At 33.4% G+C, this 26,778-nt stretch overlaps 2 protein-coding genes across 11 annotated transcripts; one reads left to right on the top strand and one right to left on the bottom strand.

Annotated features, from left to right (window-relative positions):
• Positions 1-435: 435 nt before the first annotated feature.
• On the bottom strand, positions 436-10,047 carry LOC111403434. 2 transcript variants are annotated; one of them, XM_023031945.1, is made up of 3 exons: positions 9,469-10,047; positions 1,824-2,151; positions 436-885 (listed from the first exon to the last, which is right to left on the bottom strand). In XM_023031945.1, exons 1-3 carry the CDS (start codon positions 9,626-9,628, stop codon positions 777-779), a joined length of 597 nt encoding a protein of 198 aa, XP_022887713.1. In that variant the 5' UTR covers positions 9,629-10,047; the 3' UTR covers positions 436-776. The 2 variants fall into 2 exon arrangements, with proteins under 2 accessions (XP_022887713.1, XP_022887712.1); XM_023031944.1 differs by having other exon boundaries at positions 436-851.
• A 6,037-nt stretch (positions 10,048-16,084) lies between these two features.
• LOC111403432 (serrate RNA effector molecule-like) lies at positions 16,085-24,205 on the top strand. 9 transcript variants are annotated; one of them, XM_023031938.1, is made up of 12 exons: positions 16,085-16,708; positions 17,242-17,380; positions 19,616-19,673; positions 19,820-19,964; positions 20,092-20,166; positions 20,259-20,306; positions 20,467-20,535; positions 20,634-21,422; positions 21,503-21,551; positions 21,642-21,916; positions 22,003-22,205; positions 23,399-24,205. In XM_023031938.1, exons 1-11 carry the CDS (start codon positions 16,275-16,277, stop codon positions 22,160-22,162), a joined length of 2,241 nt encoding a protein of 746 aa, XP_022887706.1. In that variant the 5' UTR covers positions 16,085-16,274; the 3' UTR covers positions 22,163-22,205; positions 23,399-24,205. The 9 variants fall into 9 exon arrangements, with proteins under 9 accessions (XP_022887706.1, XP_022887705.1, XP_022887702.1 ...); XM_023031937.1 differs by having other exon boundaries at positions 16,087-16,708; positions 19,874-19,964; positions 22,029-22,205; XM_023031934.1 differs by having other exon boundaries at positions 16,087-16,708; positions 22,029-22,205.
• The last annotated feature ends 2,573 nt before the right edge of the window (positions 24,206-26,778 follow it).

Raw genomic sequence — 26,778 nt, 5'->3', positions numbered from 1 at the left:
AATATAGATAAAATTATTGAAAAATCAATTTTAAACTTGATAATATATTTATAGGACATCAGTATCACATCGATCGAAAATTAGACTACTTAAATGTCAAATAAATTATAATCAACGGAAGACATTGAAGATGGTCTAAACTTTAAACTCAACAATTTTATAGTGAACTTATGAATCGTTTTTCATTATTCTATTTGATTCATCCCTTTTTATTTTACTATCACAGTTAAACATCCTCGTCTCATTAATAAAAATAATTGTTCCCTTTAGTTTTCTTCCAATTTATTTATTATAGGTGAAGGCCTGCAAAGTGCAAATAACAAAAAGACTTCAAAAATCAAAGCATATATCTCTCAAATACATTCATGAATCTATTAGCAGAATGGCATGAAATTTCCTTCTCTCATATTTTTTCTTAGCAAGTCAGAATTGACATAACAGAAAAGAAATCCATGAGATTTAACATAAAAACAATCACAAGTACATTATCCATGCCCGTTAACACAAAACACCAACAGCAAACATAAACCAGATACTACACGAGATTGATCGATCAAGCTTAGAGTAAATTAATGTGATAAACGACAGATCATTTACATTGCTTCATTGGTCTTAACATGTATAGTTAATCCAGTAATTCTTACAGAACGACTAGTTTCCTATGTAAATGGTCTCCAGCCAAGCTCAAATCTCCGTCATGGTCATGTTCATGGAAAATGAGAGTCAAGATTCCAACTAAACATAGAACCGAACCTACAAGAAGCTTGTCATAGCGTTCAACCCAGTGGAACTTGATCTGGCTTGCACCATAGAACGAGAGGGCCACCAGCGATGTCATAACAGCTATTGTGCTGCAGATCCAAAATCACAATCTTATGTCTTGTTCTGTCGATGTACAGAAATTAATAGCAGTTTAAAATGTAGAGCTATCAGAAGTTGATGAACCACAAAATGCAGGCAACTCGATGTGACATTCATTAGCTTAAAAAGCACAAAACCATGCTTCGATCCTTGAAATCATCCCAGTATTCAGAAACTTAAAATCCTATGGCTATGGTTTGAAATAGAAAGATTTGGCTTTATGGATTCGAAACTAGATAGGGACAAACAATTTGGGTAGATTTCAGAGTTTTTACGACCTACACATTACTAGCAAAATCAAAATGGCTACACGATATGAGCATGTCAAGCTAAGTGTGAAAGCATGTGTTGCTTTTTAAACTTATAATTAACTAAAAAAATTACTTGCTTGAAACTTGAAAGTAAAATAGGGATGAGTTGACCGATAACAAAATTTTATTTTAAAACTAAAAAATTTCCTTATTTGAAAGTAAATCAGGGCTTATTCTACCAACAACAAAATTATTTATTTTGAAACTTATTAACATAAAACCAAACTTGTAAGTAAATATTTTAAACCTAGCCAAACAAGTGCATCCACATTTTTTATTTTTCAAAACTGACAGCAGTAACTATTTTCAGTTGAAAGACCACAAAATTGCTGCAGGTCCCAAATGTTTATAATATTATCGTAGCAAAATCTAAATAATTTGTTTCAACCAATGAAATCTCAATCAGCTATTTTAATGAATACAAGTTGCCTAGATGTAACTAGTAAGCCTCCGTTTGGCAAAATTTATATATCATTTATAAATGGTCAGTTTCAACCACAATCAAATGGACCTAAGTTCTATCTACTTCACCACCCATTTCTATTTAATTTATAAATTAAAACAATGTAAATTATTACTGAAAGGAGGCTGAGAAATGATAGGGTGAAACATAATAAAGTAAACATTAGATACTAAACATAGAAACTGTACCTGCATAACAGAACTATGATAGCAAGCACCATCATAGAAGATGAGTTTCCAACAGCAAGAAATACGGGAAGAGTAGTTGCACAAGGAGACAATGCAGGGACAAGAACAAGACCAGCAACGGCCATTTTTTCCATGGGTTGGTTGTGAGAATGGCTATGACCACCCTTTCCAGACAGAAACAAAATGATGTAACTGCCCCCAAGAACTATGAGTAACAAAGATGCAAGTTTATGCACGGTTTCCTCCCCCGCAATTGTGTTTGATATGGTAACTGCTGTTATGCCAAGCAATGAAGTGGATAATACATGCAATACTGCTCCAAAAGCAGCTGCATGCAGATTATCAATTAGAATTGATCAAAACTAAATATGCATGTAACTAAGTCATATAACCCATATTGGCATCCATATATGACTCGCACTAAATTCAAGAATAATTTGATGGCTACTTCAAGGAAAAAGGGTAAAGCATAAGATGACACTACAGCTAGTTAAGCATCAAATGAGTACCCAAATTGAGAATCTTAAACCTATATCTAGATACAACCAATGTCCATTAGAACAAGAAGTAACAAAAGTAGATATGGTGCAACTCTATGTCCCCCAACCATGGCCACTAGATTCAACCATCAAGCCCCGAAATGGTCCCTGCCAATCTCTATCTCACCTTACGTAATGTCCACTGTGCGTTTCTTTCGTGTCCCTAGTTGGTCAAACCCATGACCTCCCTTAACTAGCACTTAAGTTGAATGTTATTACCAATTGAACAACGTTTGGTATGTTAGTGATGCGAAAGAAAACCACGTTGGGGCACAACTCTTAGTGGGCAGTTTTAGGCATAAAATACAGAAAGAATCCGCATGGAGCATGTCAAGGCTTGATGGCAAAATCATGAGGCCATGGTCAGGGGACTTGCCATTTCATATGGCATGGCCATTGAAACGTTACAGCTAGGGATGGGCATTTAACCCGCAAAATCGACCAACCCAAACCAAACTGATTTGGGTTGGGTTAGTTTGCAATTTTACTGAAGAAACCCAACACAAAAAACCCAAATCGAGAAAATAATAAAATATTAACTATAACAATAAACTATGTAACTTTGCAAATTGACCGCTACATGTCTCTCATTTTTGTGTTACATTTTTTTTTTTTTTTTGTTTTTTTCTTTTTTTTTTTTTTTTTTTTTTTTAGAGAGCCCAACTATTTTTTTAAGGTCCAAATATTTTAATTTTTTAACAAATACGTAAAAATCCTTTTAAAATCTTCATCCTAACCTAATTTATATGGTCTAGTTTAAATTGGGCCTAAGCTTAGCCCCTGTCTAGGAGCCATTTTTGGGAAGAAAATCAATTTTTGTGTCAACTCATGGGCCACACATATGTTAAAGATGAAGTTACTGTGCCATTTTTCTCTTTACAGTACATGACTTATAGAATATTCTAAAAGTCCATATGCCCCTTTATGCAACTGAGGAAGGAAATGAATTTACGGCATTGTTGGCAATTGTTCTAAACAATGACTAGTGGGTACAGTACTTTTCTGAAAGGACACGAATAAACAAATGATATTTTATTGTGCCAAACGGTCATATTTTTTCTTTTAATTCTAGATTAATCGATCCCAAACGAGCGCTTAAACTGAACAACCAAACCTAAATCGAACCAACCCAAGATTGATAAGTTCGAGTTGGTTTGGTTTTACCACCAATTTAAGGTTGGTTTGGGCTAAAAATTATTTAAATCAAATTGTTTGGTTCGGTATTGGGTAGGTTTGCAAGCCAAACCAACTTAACCAATGCAAACCCGTAGATATAGCATCTTTTAAGGTTTAGCATATTCTAACAATAAGGAGAAAATTAGGATCATGTACGTTTATAACAATTCATGCCACTGGTTCATGTAAGTATGAAAAGGATACTTATGTAGTCGCTAGTTAATCAAGCCTAACTGTATGGGTACCTACAATCTTATCAACAAACATGTTAGAAAAAAGAGCTAATGCCATGCATTCATAATCAGGTCCAACCACTCAAACTATAGTCTCTATGAACAAATCTATGATGAAGTAGAAAAGCTGGATGTACATTAGACAACCTTGCCAAAAATCAAACAAAGAGAAATTATCCAAAAATTGTACACCACAATGTTATTGTGGAAGCCGGAGAAATTGGTAATTATTTTATTGGAAATGTTTGATCAACTACACGTTCATTGTGAGTAGATTTTTGATAGGCCCCAATAAGAAATAAGGGGCAATCTGTTATAACTTTCAGTTAAAAATGCCATTGGGAGGGAAAGGGTAGTGAGTCAATTAGGAGTTGTCTATAAATGTGATAGGGGAGAGGATTTAGCGATTCATTCAAGCAAGTAGTGAGAATAGTGAGGAGAGCCAGGCCTCTCGAATGCCTTGGAGTGTCTTTCGGTTTCTGTTTTCCATTTCAGTACAATAAGAAATACAAATACAGATTTATACTTCCACGTATTTATTTTCAATTGTACTTAGTCATTTACAACATCTATTTTCCCAACCAATTTATTAACCAGCGGCTTCACAGGATCATATCACCAGCAGCATCAAATCTACAGGAACTTTACCAGCAAATCTAGGAACCTATCAAATTGGTATCAGAGCACTTGATTCTAGGAAAGATGGCAACAAAATTTAGCAAGGAAATGGAAGAGAGTTGGGGCTTGATATTGAATCGATTAGAAAAGGTGTTAAACTGACTAGGAGGAGGAGGAGATCGAGAAGACGAATTAGGATTGGATTCACAAAGGCGACTCATGATCTCCATCTTCAATGGCGATAACGCCGAGTGGTAGATCTTTAGAGCAGAGAAGATTTTCTCCAAAACTCAGTTATCGGAGACAGAAAAAATAGAGGCTACCACAGCATGATTTGATGGAGAAGCATGGAATGGATATGAATAGTTAAACCGACTATGACCACTGCACACGTGGGATGAATTGAAGAATTGGATGTTGGCTTGACTTTGCGTGAATGACCTCTCTGGTGGTGAAGAATTGTCGACAGGAAAGCTCAGGAGTATGGTATACAAGGAGACATCGATTGCTGAACAACGAGGTCAATTGGAGGAGGTTATATCGCCATCGCCATCACCAATGCCAACGCCGGAGAAGAGATCGGAGCAGGATTTAGAAGAAGTCTCTATGAAATCGTTGGTGCAGGAGAAAAGCAACGAATGGAAGATTTAAACTGTGACAAGAAGCTGACCCAACAGGCAGATTACAAGGTTTCATTTAATTAAGCACAAGACAGAATGGACATCAATATCGTAAAGTTAAATGGCTCAATCACTAATTACAATCCCAGAACTTATCAGGTCATCCCAATTTCAAGCCAGAATCATTACAATTTATTGCAATCAGAAACCAAAAAACGAGATACGAAACTGGAGAAGCAGACATAATTGGATGGATCGGTAGCGACAAAAGCGCAAGGAGTTTAAACATCGACAACAGTGCAGAAGTGGTGATATGCTGGGGATTTTTAATTAATTTGAGAATTGAATTAACTATGTAAAAGACTATAAAAGGGCGGACTACACGACAAGAGGAGGTCTAGATTTTGATTGGTGGTGGGTTGCTCACCATTGTATTTCACTTTGTCGGATTCATGATTTGGAAAGGCCCCAATGGGGTGCGATAGGTTATGGAGTTTTAATGGACACTACATTAGTGATATTGGGTCCATTAAATAAGTCCACCAACTTCCTCGGACCAAGAGACGATATTTTAACATCACTGATAAATGGGATACCTGCAAAGAAAACTGTGTGGATATATGATAAATTGACCAGACAGCCTCCACCTTGAGAACAAGGTAAATTTTGGGGCGGCAGGTAATGATAGGCCCCAATAAAAAATAAGAGGCAATCTGTTATTACTTTCAGTTAGTAGTTTGTTATTTTAGGAGTTGTCTATAAATGTGATAGGGAGAGGATTTAGCGATTCATTCAAGCAAGTAGTGAGAATAGTGAGGAGAGCCAGGCCTCTCGAATGCCTTGGAGTGTCTTTCAATTTCCGTTTTCCATTTTAGTACAATAAGAAATACAAATACAGATTTATACTTCAGGTATTCATTTTCAATTGTACTTAAACCATTTACATCTATTTTTCCAACCAATCTATTAACCAGCAGCTTCACAGGATCATATCACCAGCAGCATTCAATCCACAGGAACTTTACCAGCAAATCTAGGAACCTATCATTTTTATCATTAAAGTTTTTGCTAGCAAACATTGCTCAAAAAGAGCTTTTAATAAATAGTTGTTGATTGATCGGTTATTAATCCACACAGTGTTGTGAGTATTATATTGATTGTTTGGTAGTATAACTACAAAAGTGCTTTTGTTTTATTACTTCTACAAATACTATATATTTGTTTGACTAAAATTAAATAATTTATTCATAAATAATATTTAAGATAAAAACATATTATAAACCTTTCGAAAAAAAAAAATCCTTAAAATTCATTTAATATTTCAATAAGATAATTTGGATATATTTGGTACTTTAGTAAAGTAAGAGGATAATTTCATTAGTTGAAAAGTTTCATTACATACGGATTTTAACTTCCCGTATAAGCTGGATGTAGAGTTTTTTAAGAAGCTCAATTTTTTTAAGCTTCTCTAAAAGAGCTTTGAAAAGTTGTTTTATTAGTCAACAAGCACTTATTGACTTTAACCAAACACCTATTATTTCAACCAAAACAACCTTTGCCCTCCACAAAGTACTTTTGAGCTTTGTAAGAGCTCTTCCAAACAAACGTTTAGTTTCACTAAAGCAAAAACTAAAGTTTCCAAAGTCCTCCAACAAAGTCCTAACTTAACATTTATCCCCTTCCTTGTGCCGTCTATATCAGAAAACATACAACAGAGCGCCTCATTTTGGATACCTAGTAAGCTCATTTATAAATTAGAATAATAAAAAAAAATGGAGACTTGGCAGAACTTTTATGTAAGCATATAGTAATAGAAAATTCTTTACTAACAGCTTCACTTGATCTCACATTCATTATGCTCTTTTATGCATGTCTTTAGTAGTAGTTAACTCTTATGCATCTAATAGAAATTTCTTACTTTGCTATCCACCCTATCACTTAATTGACCATCCTATCATATAATTTAACCAAGTGAAGAAAAATCATATGCAAATCTGGCTTGTTTTCTCTATGTTTTCCATCAATTTCCAATGTTACAAAAATATCTTTTAAAATTGATCTTCTTAACATAAAACCCAAATTGGTTATCTTCTACCTTCGTATATTACCTTAATCTATACTCAATACCCCTCCCATATACATAGAAAACAAGCTTACCAGATACCACAAGTGCAGAATGCCAGCTTCTCTAAGCATCACTTCCAGTGACTCCATGCCTCAAGCTAATAAGACTACCTCGATACTTACCAGTTACCACATGCTACTCAGGATTTGGTCATGAGGCGCTCAACATGGTCATCAGTGTCGAGTAAAAAAAAATGTAAATTATTTACTTTAAGCTAGTATGTGATCCCTCCTCCTGAAAAGTCAGCATTCCTCCCATTGAAGCTCATGTCATTCCAACTACAACAAAACATAGGAGTAACCAAAAACAGTATCTAATGATATTCAATCCTCAAAATTGCCACAATGATTTCCCCAATTCATCAAATCTCGCTGAACTACATATTCTACTACACTTTGTAACTCATTTAGTTTCACTTGTTTATCGGAATTAATCAGAAAACCTGATTACCGTAATCCCGTCAAATCCCGTCCATATACATGATAGTGCTCGCACATATAATGATTCCAACAAATCAATCATTTATATTACATACAACCAGAGGCGAACCCAAGGGGGTCCTGCAGGTCCCCCAACTTTTGAGATTACTTTTTTTTTTTTTTTTTTTTTTTTGAATAAGTCATGTTCGGTATCGGTTGAAATCAAAATTTTAATCTAAATCAAAATTAATAATTAATTTTAATTATATATTTCATGAAATCCTTAACTTTTTAACTTTTATCAAAATTTACTAAAAATTTGATTTTAACCCCACGGGTAAAATCATAATAAATTTGAATTTTTTTCTATCTCTTACTCTATTTTACTTTCCTTTACACCTTTTATCAAAACTTTAATCCTTCTAATTTTTTAAAATTTGTTTACAATTTTTTTACAAATTATCACATCTACTACAATTAGGGGTGGGCGCGGGTCGGTTCGGTTCTAAAGAGAACCGAACCGAATCAAACTTTTCGGGTATCTAGTAAATGGAGCCGTCGGGTCCAAATATAATTATGGAACGCTTCGGTTCGGTTCTGTACTATAATTAAATTTTTTAACATTTATAAGAACATTATATAAATACAACTAATGATACATTCAATGGTTTTGGAATGTCAGAGACTAGTAAACTACCTTGTTCAAATGATCACTACAATCAAAGTTTCAGTCGGCGGAGGTCACGGCTTCGATCGGAGGTCACAGTGTCGACCGACGATTGTATAGGTTTTGGAATATTAGCGAGGCTGTGAGAGTGAGTGTGAGAGTCGAGACAACGTTATGCACTTTAGTGTAGGTGTTTAGGATTATTTAGTGGATTTAATCTTGTTTGGCTAAGAAATGAAACAATAAACTGGGTAATTGAGTCAAAAATTAAAAAAATTAGAAATGAAACAAATTATTGGGCCAAAAATTTGGATTTAGAAATCGTTAATTTGTTAATTTGTTTAGAAAAAATTAAAATTAAAATAATTTGATTTACTCAATATAAAAAAAAAAATTAGAAAGATTCGGTTCTTATTCGGTTCTTGGTCTAGAACCAAGAACCGAATCGTACTCGTCGGTTCTTAGTTCAGATACCCGTTCGGGTATTTAATTAGACAAGAATCGTCGGGTTCGGTTCAATCGGTTCGGTTCGGTTCGGTTCGGTTCGGGATATTTGCCCAGCCCTAACTACAATTTTCACTTGTCAATCAAATTTTCAATTAATTAGAATCTAAATTTGCATTTTCTCCTATTCTATTTGTGTCCATAGAATATGTCTAAATTGAATATATCCAATTGAATTTATATTTAACGAATTTTATTTATTTAATTGAATATTGGTTATATGTATTCCCTTTCGATCACTTGAATTGATTAAAGTGTTAAATAAACAATAAAATTTTTAAACATAAATATGAATTTTCTTGTGATGAGCAAAATATTAATAAATTGATTGTTCAAAACCAAATGGATGAAAATTATGAACAAAATATTAAGGAAGAAATTTTTTAAAATATAAATCTGCATTTTATCGGATCAATTATAAATCATTCAAAAATCAATAACAAAGTATTCTATTCTATAGAGTTTGATTGTGCCCCTTACTAAAACTTCCTGCGTCCGCCCCAGCATACAACACCTTTACAAAATTTTCAGATCAATCAACACCATGAAAACCCCTTCTTTTTCCCCATAAAACCTGGCGGTGAACTTCTAGATCTCACCAATCACACGGGAATTCTTAAGATAATACAACAATCTTCCATTCCAATAACAGAAATCACATTTCTCACTCATTAGGTTTCAATTAACAGTTCAACGGAATGTGTATATATATAAAGTATACTTACATATAAACTATACACTTACTGACAAGTAGAGTGCGAGAAAGCGTCCATTTTTGCGCCCGGCCAACGATTGAAAAAGGCAACCAATGCGTCGGTATGAATGAGTGTAGCAGTGAAACTGTTGCTATTCCTCCGATCGTCGATAGATCTTCTGCACTAATACTGAATTTTCCACTCTCCATTTTCCAATTCTTACTTTTTCTTTTGATTAGTTGTAAGTGATATTGGCATCTGCAGAAAAAATTCTACAGCGTTTGGGGAGCTTTGTGGGTTTCGGAAAATTAAGAATTTAGATATTTGCAAATTGGAAAATTTTATGGACAGAGAATAGAGTTGCCCGGTTTGTTAGCAATTTTTCATCCAAAAAAAAATTGCCCTTATTTTACTATTTCAACAATCTTTTTTGACTTTTCACGGGACACTCTCTTCTGCAACTCCTCTTGTCAAAAAAAATCAATTCTCATCACCCAAAAAATCAATTTTCATAATCACCCAACAAACCCTAATTAATAAATCATTTATGTACGTTTCTCACCTGCTCCCTATAAACTTTTGATGGACCGAGCTGCTTTAGTGGATGGCTGAACAGACATAACTACCGTTAGCTGGGGGGCCATGTCCAAGAATACATGACAAAAATGTATTTATTGAAAAGATAAATTATAGGATGTTTGGTAGATATTTTTATGTAAAAATGCATTTTTGAATAGTAAATTGATGGGAAATGTGTGGTTGAAAAATAAGGAAAATTTTTTTATTTACGTGTAATATCATTTTAATAAAGAATATGTGGTTGAAAAAAAGAGAGAGAAAAATACATTTTCAAAAAAAATGGGTACCAAACAGGCTCTTAGTAGTTAAGCTGTTGAACGCGTGTCTTGTGATATGTTGTCGACAATATTGTAAAAAAAATGATACACCAAGCATGATTTATTAACTTAATGCTTTTTTGTTTTCCTTCAAACACACGACTTCTTTAGCCCCTTCATCCGACTTTCAACTTCACCAAACGATTTGGGGGAGGAAAATGGTTTGGGTTTGATTTGGGGAAGAATCGTTTTGACATAACATCATGTTCGTGCAATCAATCCATGTTTCATATAGATATCACAGGTATATAACACAAAACATCCATATCTTTCAATATCATTGTGCAAAATATCTCTACGTTTCTTTTTTTTACATTTTTACCCTTATTTTCATATCTCAATGCGCATCAGGCTTTTTTCATCAATTTTTGATGATTTTACCCTCCTATTCAAATAAAACAAAAAGAAAAGAAAGCATAACTTTAGTACCTCCAAAAAGTTGGTTGACGCTGCAGGCCACTGGTGGGAGTCTGCATCTCGCACTAAAATAGAAGCAAAACAATGTGCTTTGACGTGGACACAATTTAAGGACGAAGTGATGGGAGTATACTTTCCCCAAGCTCTGAGAGATCAAAACGAGACAGAATTTCTTCAACTTAAACAGTGAAAAATGAAGCTTGAGGATTATGAAAGAAAATTCAAACAACTCTCAAGGTATGCACCACACCTAGTGGACACTGAAGCAAAGAAAGCAAAGAGATTCGAACTAGGATTGCGTCTTGAGATTGGTGGAACACTGGCATCCCACCAATTCAACACCTATAGCTGAGTATTGTAGACTGTCCAAACAATCTCAAATAGGTTGGAAATTGATCAATCGAGCCTTCAGGAAAGAGGAAATGGAATGGGTCCAACGAAGAGAAAGGAGAAGGATAGAACAAGAAGGCTAACTTCGGATCGGGTTTTGGACAAATCGTTCCACCTTGTCCAAAGTGCAACAAAATGCATAAGGGTGAATGTCTGTATGGGAAGCATGTGTGTTATAGATGTGGTAAAACAGGGCATATTTCCAAAAACTGCAAAAATGATATTTCGAAGAAGAATGACGAGCCAGAAAAGAAGGAAAATGTCAGAGTTTTTACTTTAGTCCAAGGACAGGCCATGAAAGATCGAACGCAAGTAATTTCGAAGATGAAATTCTCTTAAGGATGGTAGATTGTAGTAACCCGAAAATTTTAGAATAAAATTTATTTATTTTACATGCTATGTAATTACATTTTTTAAAGTTGAGGACTAAAACGAAAAATGTTTTTAAATTTCTATTTTATTTGTTCTAAATAATTAGATATTGATAAAGCAAAATTTAATATATAAATATTAGACTCATTTTATAGGTCGTAATTAATTAGAAGCATTTGACCCGTGAAATAATTATTTTGGATAAGAACACATTAAGTTAGATCCAATTGAAAGAAAATATGATAAATATCATTTTATATAAATTATAATTCAATTCATCTTCTCTCTCCAAAACGTGTGAGGTGGGTATTGAATTTTAATTTTATTTTTAGTTAAATGAACAACAATTCCAAAACCAAACTTAGGTCGCTAATATCAAAATCCACCAAATTCCCAAATCACTAACTTGAAACATAAGTACTTCAAAATAGACCATAAATACAAAGATTCAACCTTTTTAAGGAAAGAAGGGAAAGTGATTTTGGCGGCCCGTGGATTAATTGACACCTCCCACCACGTCTTTTGTAACCGTCCTCCACTTCTTGCAAACGCGCCTGCATGTAACCATGTTTGGCGCTATGGTCATTGTTCCTCACTTACCTCCAATCTCAGTATTATCTCCTCATCAGCTTCCACAACAAACTTGCAAATGCGCCTACATGTAAACACGTTTTAGCGCTATGGTCATTGTTCCTCACTTACCTCCAATCTCTGTATTATCTCCCCAGCAGCTCCGACAACAAACCTGCCACAAACCCGATTTACCAATAACGCTATTATGTTGTTCTTCTTTAATACAATCATTTTCATTTTTCAGGGTTTCTATTTCTTCTTTTTTACTGTAATTAAAACCATTTTGGTTTGGGATTTGAATTTTTTAAAGAATTTGAATTAAGCTCCCACCCTACCAAAAGAAAAAATTACAAATAAAGAAGGGGTAATAGAAAAATTGAAGAAAAAAAATAATAAATTGAGAAACCCCCGTAGAAGAAGTTGTTTACCCGTCTTTGATTAGATTGTCTTCTCACTTTATACACTTCATACTGCAGTTTCCTTCTCAAGATCTCTCATTTGACCCTCTGAGTTTCAAGATCTCAAATTTTGAGAATCAGTTTGGTAGGGTTTTCTTTGGCATGGAGAAACGAAAGCGAGAAAGAGCAAAATCCACTTTTAAGGGAAATTTTGTGAACTAGTTAATGAATAGTATAAACTAAGCAAGTGTAAAAACAAAAGTGATAAGAATGTATAGTAATCTCAACCCCATCTTTTAAGAGTTTTTTATTTTTATTTTCAAATTAAATATTAATAAAAAAATTACAATAACTAGAATGTAAAAAGTTACTTATTAGTAAAAAAGAAGCACATCAAGTTATTTAAAAATAATAAAAAACTTATAATTGTAAAAGCTACTTATAAGTAAAAAAAATATTAATTTTTCCTTCTCTTATAATTACAAAAGCTACTTATAAGTAAACAATATTAACTTAAAAATTTTTAAGTATAAATATTTAGATATATTTAGTTTTTTAAATTAAATATTAATAAAAAAATTACACTATCTAGAATGTGTAATTTTTTTATTAATATTTAAAAAATTAAATATATCTAAATATTTATTTAAAAATGTTGAAGTTAATATTTTTTTTTATCTAAGTAGCTTTTACAATTATAAGTTTTTTTATTACTTTTAAATCTTTTAAATAATTTGAAGAGATTTTTTTACTTGTAAATAACTTTTTAGATTATCTAATCTTTTTATTAAATTTAAAAACTAAATATATCTAAATATTTATACTTAAAAAATTATAAGTTAATATTTTTTTTACTTATAAGTAGCTTTTGCAATTATAAAAGAATGATGGATTAATATTTTTTTTACCTATAACTAACTTTTACAATTGTAAGTTTTTTATTACTGTTAAATAACTTGAAGTACTTTTTTTACTTATAAGTAACTTTTTACATTTTAGATAGTGTAATATTTTTATTAATATTTAATTTTTAAAAAAAATAAATAAAAATACTTATACTTAAAAAAAATTTAGTTAATATTTTTTACTTATAAGTAGCGTTTACAATTATTAGCTCGTTTTACTTTTAAATAACTTGAAGTGATCTTTTTAGTTATAAGTAATTTTTTACATTTTAGAAATAAAGAATAGCTATTATGTAAAAAAATATTTAAAAAATATTATTATTAATAAAATTATAGAATATGGTCGATAGTTGATAGCGTGAGAAAATGAGGAAATAGTACTACGTGTTATATTCAAAGCACGACGTCATTTTTTGTTCAACAAATTTAAAAAAAAACCTACTATGTGAAAAAATATTACTATTAATAAAATTCTAGGATATGGTTGATAATTGATAGAGTTAGAAAATGGAGAAAGATTATTGTGTGTCAGATTCAAAGACCAAACTAGTTTCAAACCTGTTCAATGTGAAAACCGATATGACAAAAATAAACGGTAAGATAAGAAGTGATAATATAATAAAAAAATAAAGCACTTTGACCAAACCCATTTCAAACCAATTGAATGTAAAAATGCATGTGACAAAAATGAATTGATCAGCTTTGTGCAAAAAAAAAAATAAATAAATAAAAAATCAATAATTTCCACTTCCCTCCACCAATAGAAAAAAAATTGAAATTTTTTTAAATAGAATAAATTAATATTGAAAAAATTTTAAATAGAAAAAAATTTCTCCTTTCACTGAGAAAAAAATAATTGAAAAAATTAAATTCAATCATAAATAAAGAGAAAATAATTCATAAAAATTTTAAATAAATTTTTTTTATCTATAATATCAACAAAACAAATTACAAAATAAATAAATAAGAAAAATTTTCCCCCCATTGAATAGGATCTCTCTGTGAGACTTCATCTTACGGAGAGTTTTACTCCTTGAAAGGAGAATTAAAGGAGGGAACTCTCCTTTCAAAGAGTAATTTTGTTCATACGATATAAAATTATTCTTAATTCTTTTATGGTAAAATTTAATTTTTTTCAATTTTAATTAATTACATCATTTTTATATATTAATTATTTAACTTTTTTTAACTTCATTTTATTTGTTTAATTTGGTTTAATAAAATAATCTTTAGACATTTTTTATGATAGAATGACATTCGTAATTTGAATTAAATAATATTTATTTTTAATTTTAAAAGATAAGGAGTTTAATTTAAAAACTTTATAATAATTTTTTTTTCTATTTTTACCTGCAATTCCTTTTTTTAATAATCTTTATATTTAGTTTCGTTTCTTTATTACACACACGTGCACGCGCGCGCGCGCACACACACATATATATATTTATTTATTTATTTATTGACTTCCATCAAGTGAAGTCATGTGTGAAAATGGATAAATATTGCAGTAGATGTGACATTGCAGCGAAATGGCATGTGAAAAAATGCTACAGTGTGATTGAATAGAATAATTTACTATTACAAAATCAGTTTCATGTGACAAAAATGAACAGTAAACCTTACATTCTATAAGGAGGGTAAAAAAATATTAACCTAAAATTTTTTAAGTATAAATATTTAGATATAATTAAATATCAATAAAAAGATTACATCATCTAGAATGTAAAAAGTTACTTATAAATAAAAAAATCACTTCAAGTTATTTAAAAGTAATAAAAAATTATATTTGTAACAACTATTTATTTATAGATAAAAAAATATTAACTTCAACATTTTTAAGTAGATATTTAGATATATTTATTTTTTTAAATTAAATATTTATCAATAAAAAAATAACTGTATAAATAAAATTTTAAAAAATAAATTATCACCACTCTGTGCATGGTGGAGTGAGCGGAATCACTCCATGCACGAAGTGGTTACAAAAGGAGAGGATGGAGAGATTCTTTTCGTCCATGGAGAAATTTTTGTTTTTTTAATTTAATATTTTTAGTTTTAATTATAATATTATTTTATTTGTTTTATTTTTATAGATTTTTTATGATAGAACGACATTCGTTCAATTTGAATTAAATAATATTTATTTTTTCCTTAAACCATTTAAATTATTTAAAAACTTTATAAATTTTTTCTATTTTTGTCTGCAATTTTTTTAAATAATTTTAATATAGAGCCTCTATTTGTTTCCTATTCTTTACTCATTAAAATGAAAAATATGATCGTTGTCTATCACATCAAGTCACCAAATTTGAATTTCTATTTTTTGTATGAGGTTCATAATAACTATATTTTTCATTCTCATTCTTGTCAAAATGGAAAACAAATGTGGTCTTAATTTCTTTTCTTTATTATATAATATATAATATTGCTTTTTATCAAGTGAAGTAGTATGTGAAAATAGAGAAAAATTGTAGTGAAGATGACGTCGCACTGAAATGATGTGTAAAATTGGTGAAATATCGTGTAAAAAGAATGCTACAGCGTCATTGATAATTTACTGTTAACAAACTAATTTCGTGTAAAAAGCCATCTGATAAAAATGAACAACAAATTTGACATTCCCTCTTTTAAGATAAAAGATTGGTTGGGGCGTGTGGGGAGCCCGGGGGGGGGGGGGGTTACCGATACGGGACAATGACTCGAGAGAGCGACGTAATGAGCCGTCCCAACTAACGAGAAAAGTGTTTCATTCTGACCTGAAAACCAATGGTCAAATTCTCCATCTAATGTGATTTTATAGTTTCTCGAAGGATATCCTCATACTGAAACAGCTACTCAACTTCTCTCACCCTTGCTGCGCATTAGGGCTTCGTCTTCACTCTCCACCACCGCCGGTGATAATTCATGGCGGAAGTGTTGAATGCTCCGGTGGAAAATCTCGACAGCCTCCGGGAACGGAACAACAAAAAATCATCCGCCGACGCCGATCCCGGCTCCTCTTCGCCGCAGCCTGCAGCTCCACTGTCGCGCCGAGACCGGGACCGAGACTCCAGAGAGCGACGTAATGACCGAGATTATGACCGGCCTCCCCGCCGGGAGTACTACGACCGCAATAGGTCACCCCCTCCTCCGCCGCCACGCGAAAGGGACTATCACAAGCGGGGGAGACCGAGCCCGAGTCCACCTCCACCGCCTTATCGGGACCGACGAGGTGGTGGACACTCTCCACCTTCAAGACGGTCGCCTCCATTTCCACCATATAAGCGTTCGAGGAGAGATGATGCATATGATGGGCGGAGGGGCAGTGCTAGTGGAGGTTATGGACCTGGAAATCGAAGGTTGGCCTCGTAAATTCAGCTGTCCAACCTTTTTTCCTCTGTAATTCGTATACTCAGAATCTTGCTATGTTAGCCTACCTCTTTATCCTATTGCCCCGGACTGAATTGATATTTTTTCCGGTAAATTTTACGATTTAAGCTGCTTGATGGTTGAATTGCTTAAGCTTGGGGAATACTCATGCGGTGTTTGATTATATATGTGTGTGCATCACATTCTAAATAGTGTCACTTAGCTGTGGACAGCAATGTTAATCTAATTGGTGGGTTAGTCTAACGCATCTCACTCGATTATGTACTTCTAAAGATAACTTGTTATTTATTATTGCAAAATATTTGGATTTTGTTGAACTGGGTTATTTATTTGTTGGTTGTGGAGTATAGTTTTTAATGTGTTCCCTCCTTTCCAACTTCCTCCTTTGTGAAATTAATCCAAGCCTTCACAATCTGTTTGGATCTCCAAGATGCAATTCAAGAGTTTTGCTGAATGTTGCAGACCACTTCTTATTCTCCCTCTTGTCTCATATGATGTATAGCTTTTATTGTGCAGGTTTGGATATGATTATCCTGGTGGGTATGATAGAGAGATGGGTGGTAGACCTGGTTATTCTGATGAACGGCCTCATGGTCAGTACCTGGGTTGGTCATCTGGAGGCTACAGAAGTGGTACATCTGGTAATTGCGCGCACCTTGCTTTCAACATGCTCTAATTCTTAGTATGATATGATTGGTCATAAACAAAGGTCACAGATTGAGCGTACACATTGTTTCAGGTGATCTTGTCAGGAATATGAAAGTAGAGTTGCTACCTGCAATTTACTTTATTGTCTAATTTGCCACTACTTCCCTGGTTTTGGTTCAAATGAGTTGAGATGGATAGTTCTTTGCAGAATTCTATTCTAATCAGCAGAAAATTAGAAAATGACATGAAAAACAAAGAAGTGGAAATAGATTCTGCCCAACTGCCTGGGAAAGGGTGGTTGATGTGGATTCCTTTTTTTGTTTGGTGGGGGGTGGCGTGATGAATCTGGTTAACTTTGCCTTATTTTAGGTGGTGCTTATTGTGGCTTCATGAGAAACCAATGAATCTAAATTTTGCATGAAGACTGAAAAACAGGAATTCTTTTAAACCGTGAATACAAAAAACTTTGTTGGAGAAGTGGGTCCATTTAGGACGTGAAAGTGAAAAGAAGGAAGATTATACAAATAATGGAAGGTCATAACAGAGAGGCAAAAAGAAATTATTAAAAGAAAATTGAGATGTCCAATGTTTAAAAAGGTATCATCGAGTACTCAAGACTTTTTTCCTGCATCAGGCAAGGCGTATGCCTCACCATAAGTCAACAAAAAATGTCAAAAAATTATTAAAATGCAAAATAGGCTTGTAATACATCACAAACAATCTTTAAAATTCATAATAAAACAATTTAAAGTGTGCAAACCAGCAAAAGAAATATCGACAAGGAAACTATTATTTTAGTTGGTGAGGGCAATGGACTATCCTCACAATGCCACAATTTTTTAATGTTTTACTGGTAGTGGACTAACCAAACCGAAAAGCGGTATATTTCTTATATACGAGACAGCCCCGCCATTCCTCACTCAAGATAAGCACAAGGAGGAAAGAACCATTAGGGCCTCACAATCACTGGTCAATAGGCTTTTCTGATGTAGGATCAATTGGGATTCAGCAGTTAAATTACAACCAGCAGAAAATCAGCAGCAACATAAGATGAAATAGGCAGCAACAAAGAGGGAAACCTTAGGCCACAAGCCCAGCAATTTACTTCATCAATTCATCGTCTCTTCAATTACAATTGACAACCATAGAAATAGTAAAACATAACCCTACTAGTGATGGTTTTGGGCCAACCCAATAATACAAGCCCAATAACTAAAAAAACATAAGTAAACGGTCCACAAGAAAATATGATGGTTCAAACAAGTGATGTCCTCATCATATCTTTCATGCCTTTTTTCATTCATGGTTCAATATAGGCACAAGGAGGAAAGAGCCAGTGGGGCCTCATAATCGCCAGCCAATAGGCTTTTCTGTCATACCTTTCTTTGTTCATGGTTCAATATTCTTGTGTCCTGGGCGTAGAGGAACCACACCCAATGAAAAATTCGAGAAAAAATAAAAATTTTTGTGATTTTTACCCATGAGTCACTTAGAAATTGAAAAGTTGGATTATGAAATTGCAAAACAAAATTTTTGAATAAAAATGGGTTTATCAGGTTTATATGTTTCGTGAGCCACAAGCCTTGAGGCGTGTTCCTCAAACAACAGAGTCATATGCCTCCAAAATTGCCACACTAATCAGCGCCTTGAGGCCTTTTTCACATGTCTCACTCTGAGGTTTTCAGTTGGGTCTTTTAAACCATGGAGATGTGAGATTGCCATTTTTTAGCAACAATAGTCTTCTTTGGGTTGTATCTTTACTCTTTTTGTTTTTAATGATATGATCTGTTTGATCTGTGCCAGCCAACGATGCCAAACTATTGGTTTACTAGCTTCACTGATATTTCATCCTGCAATTCACTTCAAATGAGACCGAAACTAGTTAACCCCGTCTGTCTTCCATTAAAATGACTTTTTTGGGAAAAATAAGTTTTGAAATAGTGATTTTTTGGAGAATGTGTGGTTAAAAAGTAGGAAAAAGTTTTGGGTTTATGTGCAAAATATCTTATTGTGTGAATGTGTGTTTGAAAATGAGTTTTAGAAAAAAAAAAAAAAAAAAGAATTTGATTCAATGGGAAAAAACATGGGCTAAATTTGCTAATATATCAATATGCATTGCTCACGGTTTGCTATCTTGTTATTTGTTCTGTACTTGCTACTTTTGTATTGGCATATCGTCAGCTTGTCGTATAGCTTTGCTTCACTTTGTACATATTATTTGAATGCAGATTGGGATTCTGGTCATGACAGTTTTGCTGATGCTTCCCACACCACGAGCACCCAAAGGTGCATACCGTAAATTTTGCTTATTATTTAGTTATTGCTGCCAAGTACGAGATTATTTGGAAGGAAAAACTTGGTGGCAGCATTGGTGCTGATTTGCTGTTAATTGATTGCTAAATAGTTACTTCCAATTTGATCATAATCAACAGAAAAATTCACTTGGTTTATTGGACAATTCTCCAGTTATACAACTCTGTGCATAGTAAATTCATTTTCCAGGGAAGGAATGATGTCATATAAGCAGTTTATTCAGGAGCTTGAAGATGATATTTTGCCTTCTGAGGCCGAGCGTAGGTGAGATTGGCAAGTCTTAAGAGTCGTAGGTGTTTGATCTTATTTGGGTTTACTCTTGTTCCATGTTGGATTTAGTTTCCCATTTCATTTTCTTTTCATAATAAAATAATTAGTCAAGCATGATCAGGTATCAAGAGTACAAGTCAGAGTATATATCAACTCAGAAAAGGTCTTATTTTAGTGCACATAAAGACGAAGAATGGTATGCTTCCTTTTTGTGGTTGTTGAACACGTCTTCACCTGTTCGTTTTCTGTGCTGAACACCTATTTGATGATAGTTTTTTATCTGTTCAGGCTAAAGGACAAATATCATCCAACTAACTTGCTTGCTGTCATTGAAAGGTGTGCTCTGATGTTTATTAAACAGAAGTTTTCTGTAAGGCTTCAGGCAATTTAGTACCTACCATGTGAAGTACCTGCTAAATTGCCATTGCTTTAATCTGTTTTACTTCATGGTTTCATATTTTCTTATTTTGGAAGATATAATTAATGGCCTTTTTAGGAGGAATGAACTTGCACAGAAGTTGGCAAAGGATTTTCAACTTGACTTGCAGAGTAGGACATTGGATTTGTAAGATGGACTTTTACATTCTTTGGGTTTTCATTTTCATCCCGTGGCATCTATTTTTGGTTTGTTGTATTAATATGAATGATTTTTCTGTGTGAAAGAGGTCCTGCTGTTAATCCCTCTTCAAACAAATCAGAACAATCCAGTGAGCCTAATTCTGAGGATGAAACAGACATGGGCAGCAAAAGAAGACGACATGGTCGGGGAAGTGCTGAAGAGTCAGCTGCACCGAAGGCCCATCCTGTCAGTTCTGAGCCCAGACGAATCCAGATCGATGTTGAACAAGCTCAGGCTCTTGTTCGGAAACTTGATTCAGAAAAAGGAATTGAGGATAATAAATTATGTCGCGTAGATAATGATAGATCAAGTAGAGATAAGTCTCATAGTGGTTCAAGCCGCCCAGTCATTATTATTCGGGGTTCAACTGCTGTCAAAGGTCTCGAGGGAGTTGAGTTGCTGGAGACACTTCTTACGTATCTCTGGCGCATTCATGGGGTGGATTATTATGGAATGGTTGAAAGAAATGAAGCCAAAGGTCTCCGGCATGTTAGGGTGGATGCAAAGAATTTTGACACAGGTGGTAACGGGAGCGAGTGGGAGAAGAAACTGGACTCTTATTGGCAAGAGAGGCTTAAATCCTTGGATCCTCTGGAAGTAATGACTGCGAAGGAGAAGATAGATGCAGCTGCTACTGAAGCTTTGGATCCCTATGTCCGCAAAATTAGGGATGAGAAATATGGATGGAAGTATGGTTGTGGAGCAAAGGGTTGTACAAAGCTCTTCCATGCTTCTGAGTTTGTCCACAAACATTTGAAGTTGAAACACACAGACCTTGTCATGGAACTGACGTCAAAAGTGCGGGAAGAATTGTATTTCCAGAATTACATTAAGTAAGAGCTGCATTAAAATATAATTTTTGTTGTCTGGGGTATGTTATTGTGATCAAGGTTGTAACTATTTCTTATTGCAGTGATGAAAATGCACCTGGAGGAACACCAATCATGCAGCCAACTATTCTGGTATATTTATAATGAATTCTTTTTTCCGCAATACATTTTTTATCTTTGTTATCATTTCTGTGCATTATTGGCATACCTTCCTTTCTGTAGAAGGAGAAGCCACAGAGATGTATGCCTGGTCCAGGTAACCGAATAACAGATGAAAGGGGAAGCCGTCGAGAACGTAATAATCGTGCTAATGGAAGCGAACAATTTGATATGCTCGAGAACCCACTGTCCCGGGATTTTCCATCCAATAATGATGGTGCACTTGGAAACAATCCTGACGAGCCAATGTTTGACACTTTTGGTGGACAAGGCATACCTATTGCTCCTTTCCCTTCAGATATACCTCCTCCTGTACTGATGCCTGTTCCTGGTGCTGGGTTAGTTCAGTACTTCTTATTGATTATTTGGTAGTGGCAATGCTTATTGTTACTGTATCGACAGGTCATATTTTCTATTTTTATAGAGTAAATGTATGTTTGTGGGTTGCAGTCCATTGGGGCCTTTCGTTCCTGCTCCTCCTGAAGTTGCGATGCGAATGTTCCGAGACCAAGGAGGTCCTTCCCCTTATGATGTCGGTAGAAATGGAAGGTCAGGGCCCCAGGTCAGTGCGCCTGCCCCAATAATAGCTTTACCTCCATTCCGACAGGATCCTCGACACTTGCGAAGGTCAGCTGTTCTTCCTTATATTTTTTGTAAGTGGACACAGATATACCAAGTAGTGTGTATCAAGGTACTGAAGTTGAGGAAACAATTGGGGCTGGGGCCTTTTAGAGAGCCAGTTGTGTGGTTTTAAATAATTAGTTCAGTTTGCAAAACATTCAGCAACCTGTGCCATATAATTACTGCACATTTTCTGCAAGTTGAATGAGATTGAACTATTTTACTCTTAAAACACTCAGGAGCCTGGTTTTCCTGCCTCTCTTTCAGACAATCATTTTGATGTGACCTCAAAACAAGTTTTTGGGAGCCTCTTCCAGGTAGAAAGTAGGACATCCCTTTGTTTTTCCACCCAATGCAAAAACCAATAATTTACTATAGAAATTATCAACCATTTGCATATGGATCTGTATTTACCATCCAGTTTCTGAGCAGGGGATGACACTTCTTGATTGCATTTTAGATTACCCTAGTTTCATTTTTTGGCTTAATGGGTTTTTTTATGAATCAATCTTCAGTCAGAGCTTGTGCCTCTAGATTAGTTAAGCTTAATTCAATAAATTCTCTTACTATTCATGGCTGAGCTAATTATCATATAGAATCCTTACTCTTGGTGGGCAAGTGGCAACTTGAATATTGACCATGATGTTAAATGGGATTCAATTCAGTTTAGGCGTGCAATGTTTTTGTGGAATAAAGTATGACAGGAGGATGGATTATATGGCAAATAGTTTGATCGACCTTCTTCTCAACTGAGCCATAAATGAGACCAAGCATAGTCTGTGATTGGCTAGTCTTTGTTGAACAGTCGGGTTGAAAATTTCTGTTGTCCTCTAGCCTGCTAATAATCTTTTTGGCTGGTATGTCTAAACTGTAGGGTACACCTGAGCTGTTTATTGAAACACTCTCTCTCAACGAAGATCCATAAAATGAACACATGGACATCTGTTTATAACTAATCTTTGTAGGAGTGTGCTAATGATACTGTTGGCTAGAAGTTTCGACCTCATCATTCTAGGATCTAAATTTGAAACTTCTGCTAGAAGATATCTGCCAATTGGATGACACTATATAAATTCCATTAATAGTCATTGAGATGGTTTAGGAACTTCAAATGTCAACAAAATATATCTGCATGTACTGGCCTTCATATTTTTCATTGCACGATGGAATTTCTAACCTGGGTTTGAAATTTTTTGCAGCTATAATGACCTGGATGCTCCAGAAGATGAAGTAACGGTGATCGACTATAGGAGTCTATAAGTTTATATGATGGACAAGCAATAAGAGTGCGTTGCTTGCGTTCCACTTGAAGATTTAGAACCGAAAAGTGCACATGCTTTATGATCTGTGAAGATGAGGTGATGCACTCTACCCGTGCATGTGCTACTAGCGTTGGCTTTTCTCTTGCTGTTAACATACAGTCAGATATGTGCAGAATCGAAGTGTGCATATATTATGAGTTTTTGAGAAATTTTTTCCTCCCAACCCCAGAAATGTTTTCTAGGTATTCAAAGGGGATGAGTGCCAAATAATTTTATTTTCAGATATTTTATTTAAAACTTTTGTTTGTTTTTCTTTGATCACATAAAGGTTAAAGAAGTTGATGTAGTTGGTAGGGGTTGATATTTTAACTGGAATCGAACCAAAATCTCTTTCAATTTTGGTCCGATTCTAGAAAAATTAGGAACCGGAGCCAAGAATTGGCCGAGTATTCATTTGATTCTTGGTTCTTGAACGGAACTGTGGATACTCGATTCTGGAATCGAATTTGTCTTTGTTTATAACTTTTTTATTTTTAAAAATTTATTCACCATGGCTCGGGCGCTCAGCGATCGGATGGAGTGCCAATGAAACGATGGGATGGAGGGAGAAGTTGCCCCATTGATTGTTATGCTATATTTGGAGGATTTATTTAGTTGTTTTCATTATTTATAGAATCTAAAACTTGTTGGTTTTTAGTTTTGGTTTGTTCTTATCGTATGTAATTTGGTAATTATGCTTTGTTAGATGTTAAATGCTACTCCCTTCATCCCATAAAAGTAGTCCTATTTCATTTTTCACATGGATTAAGAAAATTTAGTCAATATCGTTGAAACAATAAATTTTACAATCATTTTTCCTAATATACAACTACATTAATGCAATCAATATTGAAGGTATAAAGGATTAATAGTAGAAAGTGCATCGAGAAGCGTTTTTATGTGCGATATATCTTCCTACCTATTGAAAATTGTAGAATACCCTCGTATTTGAAACCTTTTGTGCAAAAAATTCCCTTCCAGTCAAGATCTATCAAATTTACCATTAAAAACAGTAAAAAAAAATGTTAAAATTAAAGAGAGATGATTGCAATTTTAGTACCCATTTTTTTTTATATAAATTGAATCCAAATTTCTTATACGTGCCACCTATCATCTTAAATCTTTTTTTTTTTTTTTTATAGGTACCTATCATCTTAAATCTTTAAAACTTTATTTTTTATTTACCCGTTTTCATCTTCTTCCCCAAAAAATTTCTCTTTTAAATAAAACCAGAAAAACAATAATTCCGTCTGTATGAATTTGAAGATACATTCTGAATTTTAACACTGTTTGGGCTTGGAAATGTGAAGGATAAATTTCTTTTTCACGCTATAATTGAGAAAACCCATGCTTGTGAAAAACCCAATTCAAAGAAATCTCATATATAATCAAATCAAAAATATACATTATATGGAGCGAATAATTTCTTTTGCAAGATGATTTTATCACGCAGCTGTAGTTTCCTAGTAAGCTGGTTTGGCAGGTCGAGGTGAGGTGGAAAATAAAGTTTTAAACGTATGGGATTGTGAATGGTACATAAAAAAATTTGATTTAATTTGTGAAAAAATAAACAGTTTGAGTACTGAAATTGCAATTGTTCATTTTTAATCTTGACATTTTTTTACTATTTTTAACGGCAAATTTGACGGATCTTGACAAGAAGGGGGATTTTCACATAAAAGGATTCAAACAGGGGAGTTTGTTGCGATTTTCAATAAGTAGGGGGTATATCACACATGAAAACGTTTTATAGAGAGTTCTATTATTAATCCGTAATTAAATTATATTTGTGATAACAAAGCATATTAACTCTTGTTTGAGCTCTATTTTTTCATCAAAATACATTTTTTAACAGTGATTTGACTCTACTTCAATCTCAATAAAATAATATGACACTTCATTATTTTTAATAATACATTTTTCATTAATATACTATTTAAAAATGCATTTTTTGATAAGAATGAAGCTCAAACAAGCGCTAATAAGGGTATATTAGGAAACTAATATATTAATTACACTATCAAATAAAAAATATGACTATAATTTGAGACAGACGAAAAAAGAAAATATGACTATCTTTAGTGGGACGGAGGGAGTATATGGTGGCATATTTGCAGTGAATAAAAAACGTGTTGAAATATATATTTGATGATATATTTTACATGTTTGAGCTCCAATTTTTTTTTTTTGTGGATAAAAAAGTTTTGTAATAGTAGATTTTGGAGAACGTGTGATAAAAAAGTAGGTGAAAATTTTGGGTTTACCGTTTACATGTGAAATTATTTTATTTGAAAATAAGTTTGTGGAAAAATGAATTTTTAGATAATGAGACTCAAATAGGGGCTTTATTTCTTTCTTTATTTTTTTTTTGGGCTAAATATTAGAAAGATAATTTGTAGTGTTAGTTTACGGTTTAAAAAAATGTTATGGGAGTGAATCGGAATCGTAGTTAACGGTTTTGTTTCGAGTTTGATTCTAGCAACTACGTGAACTTAAATGATTCAATTTATGAAATCTCTAAGCCCCAGTTTGATGAGGATTAAAATAAGATTTTTAGCAGATTTTGATAAAAGTTAATTAAATATGTGATTGAAAAGTTGTGAGACCTATAAAATATGTGATTAAAATTAATTATTGACTTTAATTTAGATTAAAATCTAGATTTGAGGGCTAAGGTGTAATAAGTGGTTCTCAATATTGGAATACACGAGTTGATCCACTTGATGTTTAGGCCTAGCAGTTGGATTTAATTTACTACAAATCTTGGAATAACAAAACTTAGCCCCTTTTGAGAACCATTATTTGAAATCTTATTCCTAAATACTCATTTCCAACCATATTTATATAATAAAATATTTTACACGTAAATTCAAAATTTTTTCCTATTTTTTAACCAAGCATTCTTCAAAAAATCACTAAAATATTTTTAATTTTTTTCAAATAATGATTGTCAAACAAGGGCTTAAAAATTTTACATGGTTCTCGTTTAGATCAATTGTAAACAAATTCCGTTCTTGATAATTTTAATGGATTATGCCATTTCTACCCCCATTTTTGCCACCCTTGTCAACCCGCGGTGCTGTAAAAAAATCATTATCAGCAAAAACTATTTTTTGTTTAAACTATACCAATAAGAAAATGTCGCATTACATTGTGTCAACTAAGGTATAAAAGAAGATGTACAACAAGATGATTAAATTTTAATTCGGCTACATGAATTTCTTTTCACCATTTAGTTTAGATTTGTAATATAATCTTCTTTTCTGGTGTGTTCTAAC

Source organism: Olea europaea, chromosome 11 (genome assembly GCF_002742605.1).
Source record: "Olea europaea var. sylvestris chromosome 11, O_europaea_v1, whole genome shotgun sequence".
Lineage (NCBI taxonomy): Eukaryota > Viridiplantae > Streptophyta > Magnoliopsida > Lamiales > Oleaceae > Olea > Olea europaea.
This window is presented reverse-complemented; position numbering and strand designations above follow the sequence as displayed.

Excerpts from the sequence above, each read along its gene's own strand:
- LOC111403434 (XM_023031944.1), bottom strand. The coding sequence starts at position 9,628 with ATGGAGAGTGGAAAATTCAGTATTAGTGCAGAAGATCTATCGACGATC. Across the intron at positions 2,152-9,468 it reads TTCTCGCACTCTACTTGTCA|CTGCTTTTGGAGCAGTATTG; the intron begins GTAAGTGTATAG and ends ATCTGCATGCAG. Across the intron at positions 852-1,823 it reads ATCATAGTTCTGTTATGCAG|CACAATAGCTGTTATGACAT; the intron begins GTACAGTTTCTA and ends TTGGATCTGCAG.
- LOC111403432 (XM_023031934.1), top strand. The coding sequence starts at position 16,275 with ATGGCGGAAGTGTTGAATGCTCCGGTGGAAAATCTCGACAGCCTCCGG. Across the intron at positions 19,674-19,819 it reads CACACCACGAGCACCCAAAG|AAAAATTCACTTGGTTTATT; the intron begins GTGCATACCGTA and ends CATAATCAACAG. Across the intron at positions 21,917-22,028 it reads ATGCCTGTTCCTGGTGCTGG|TCCATTGGGGCCTTTCGTTC; the intron begins GTTAGTTCAGTA and ends TGTGGGTTGCAG.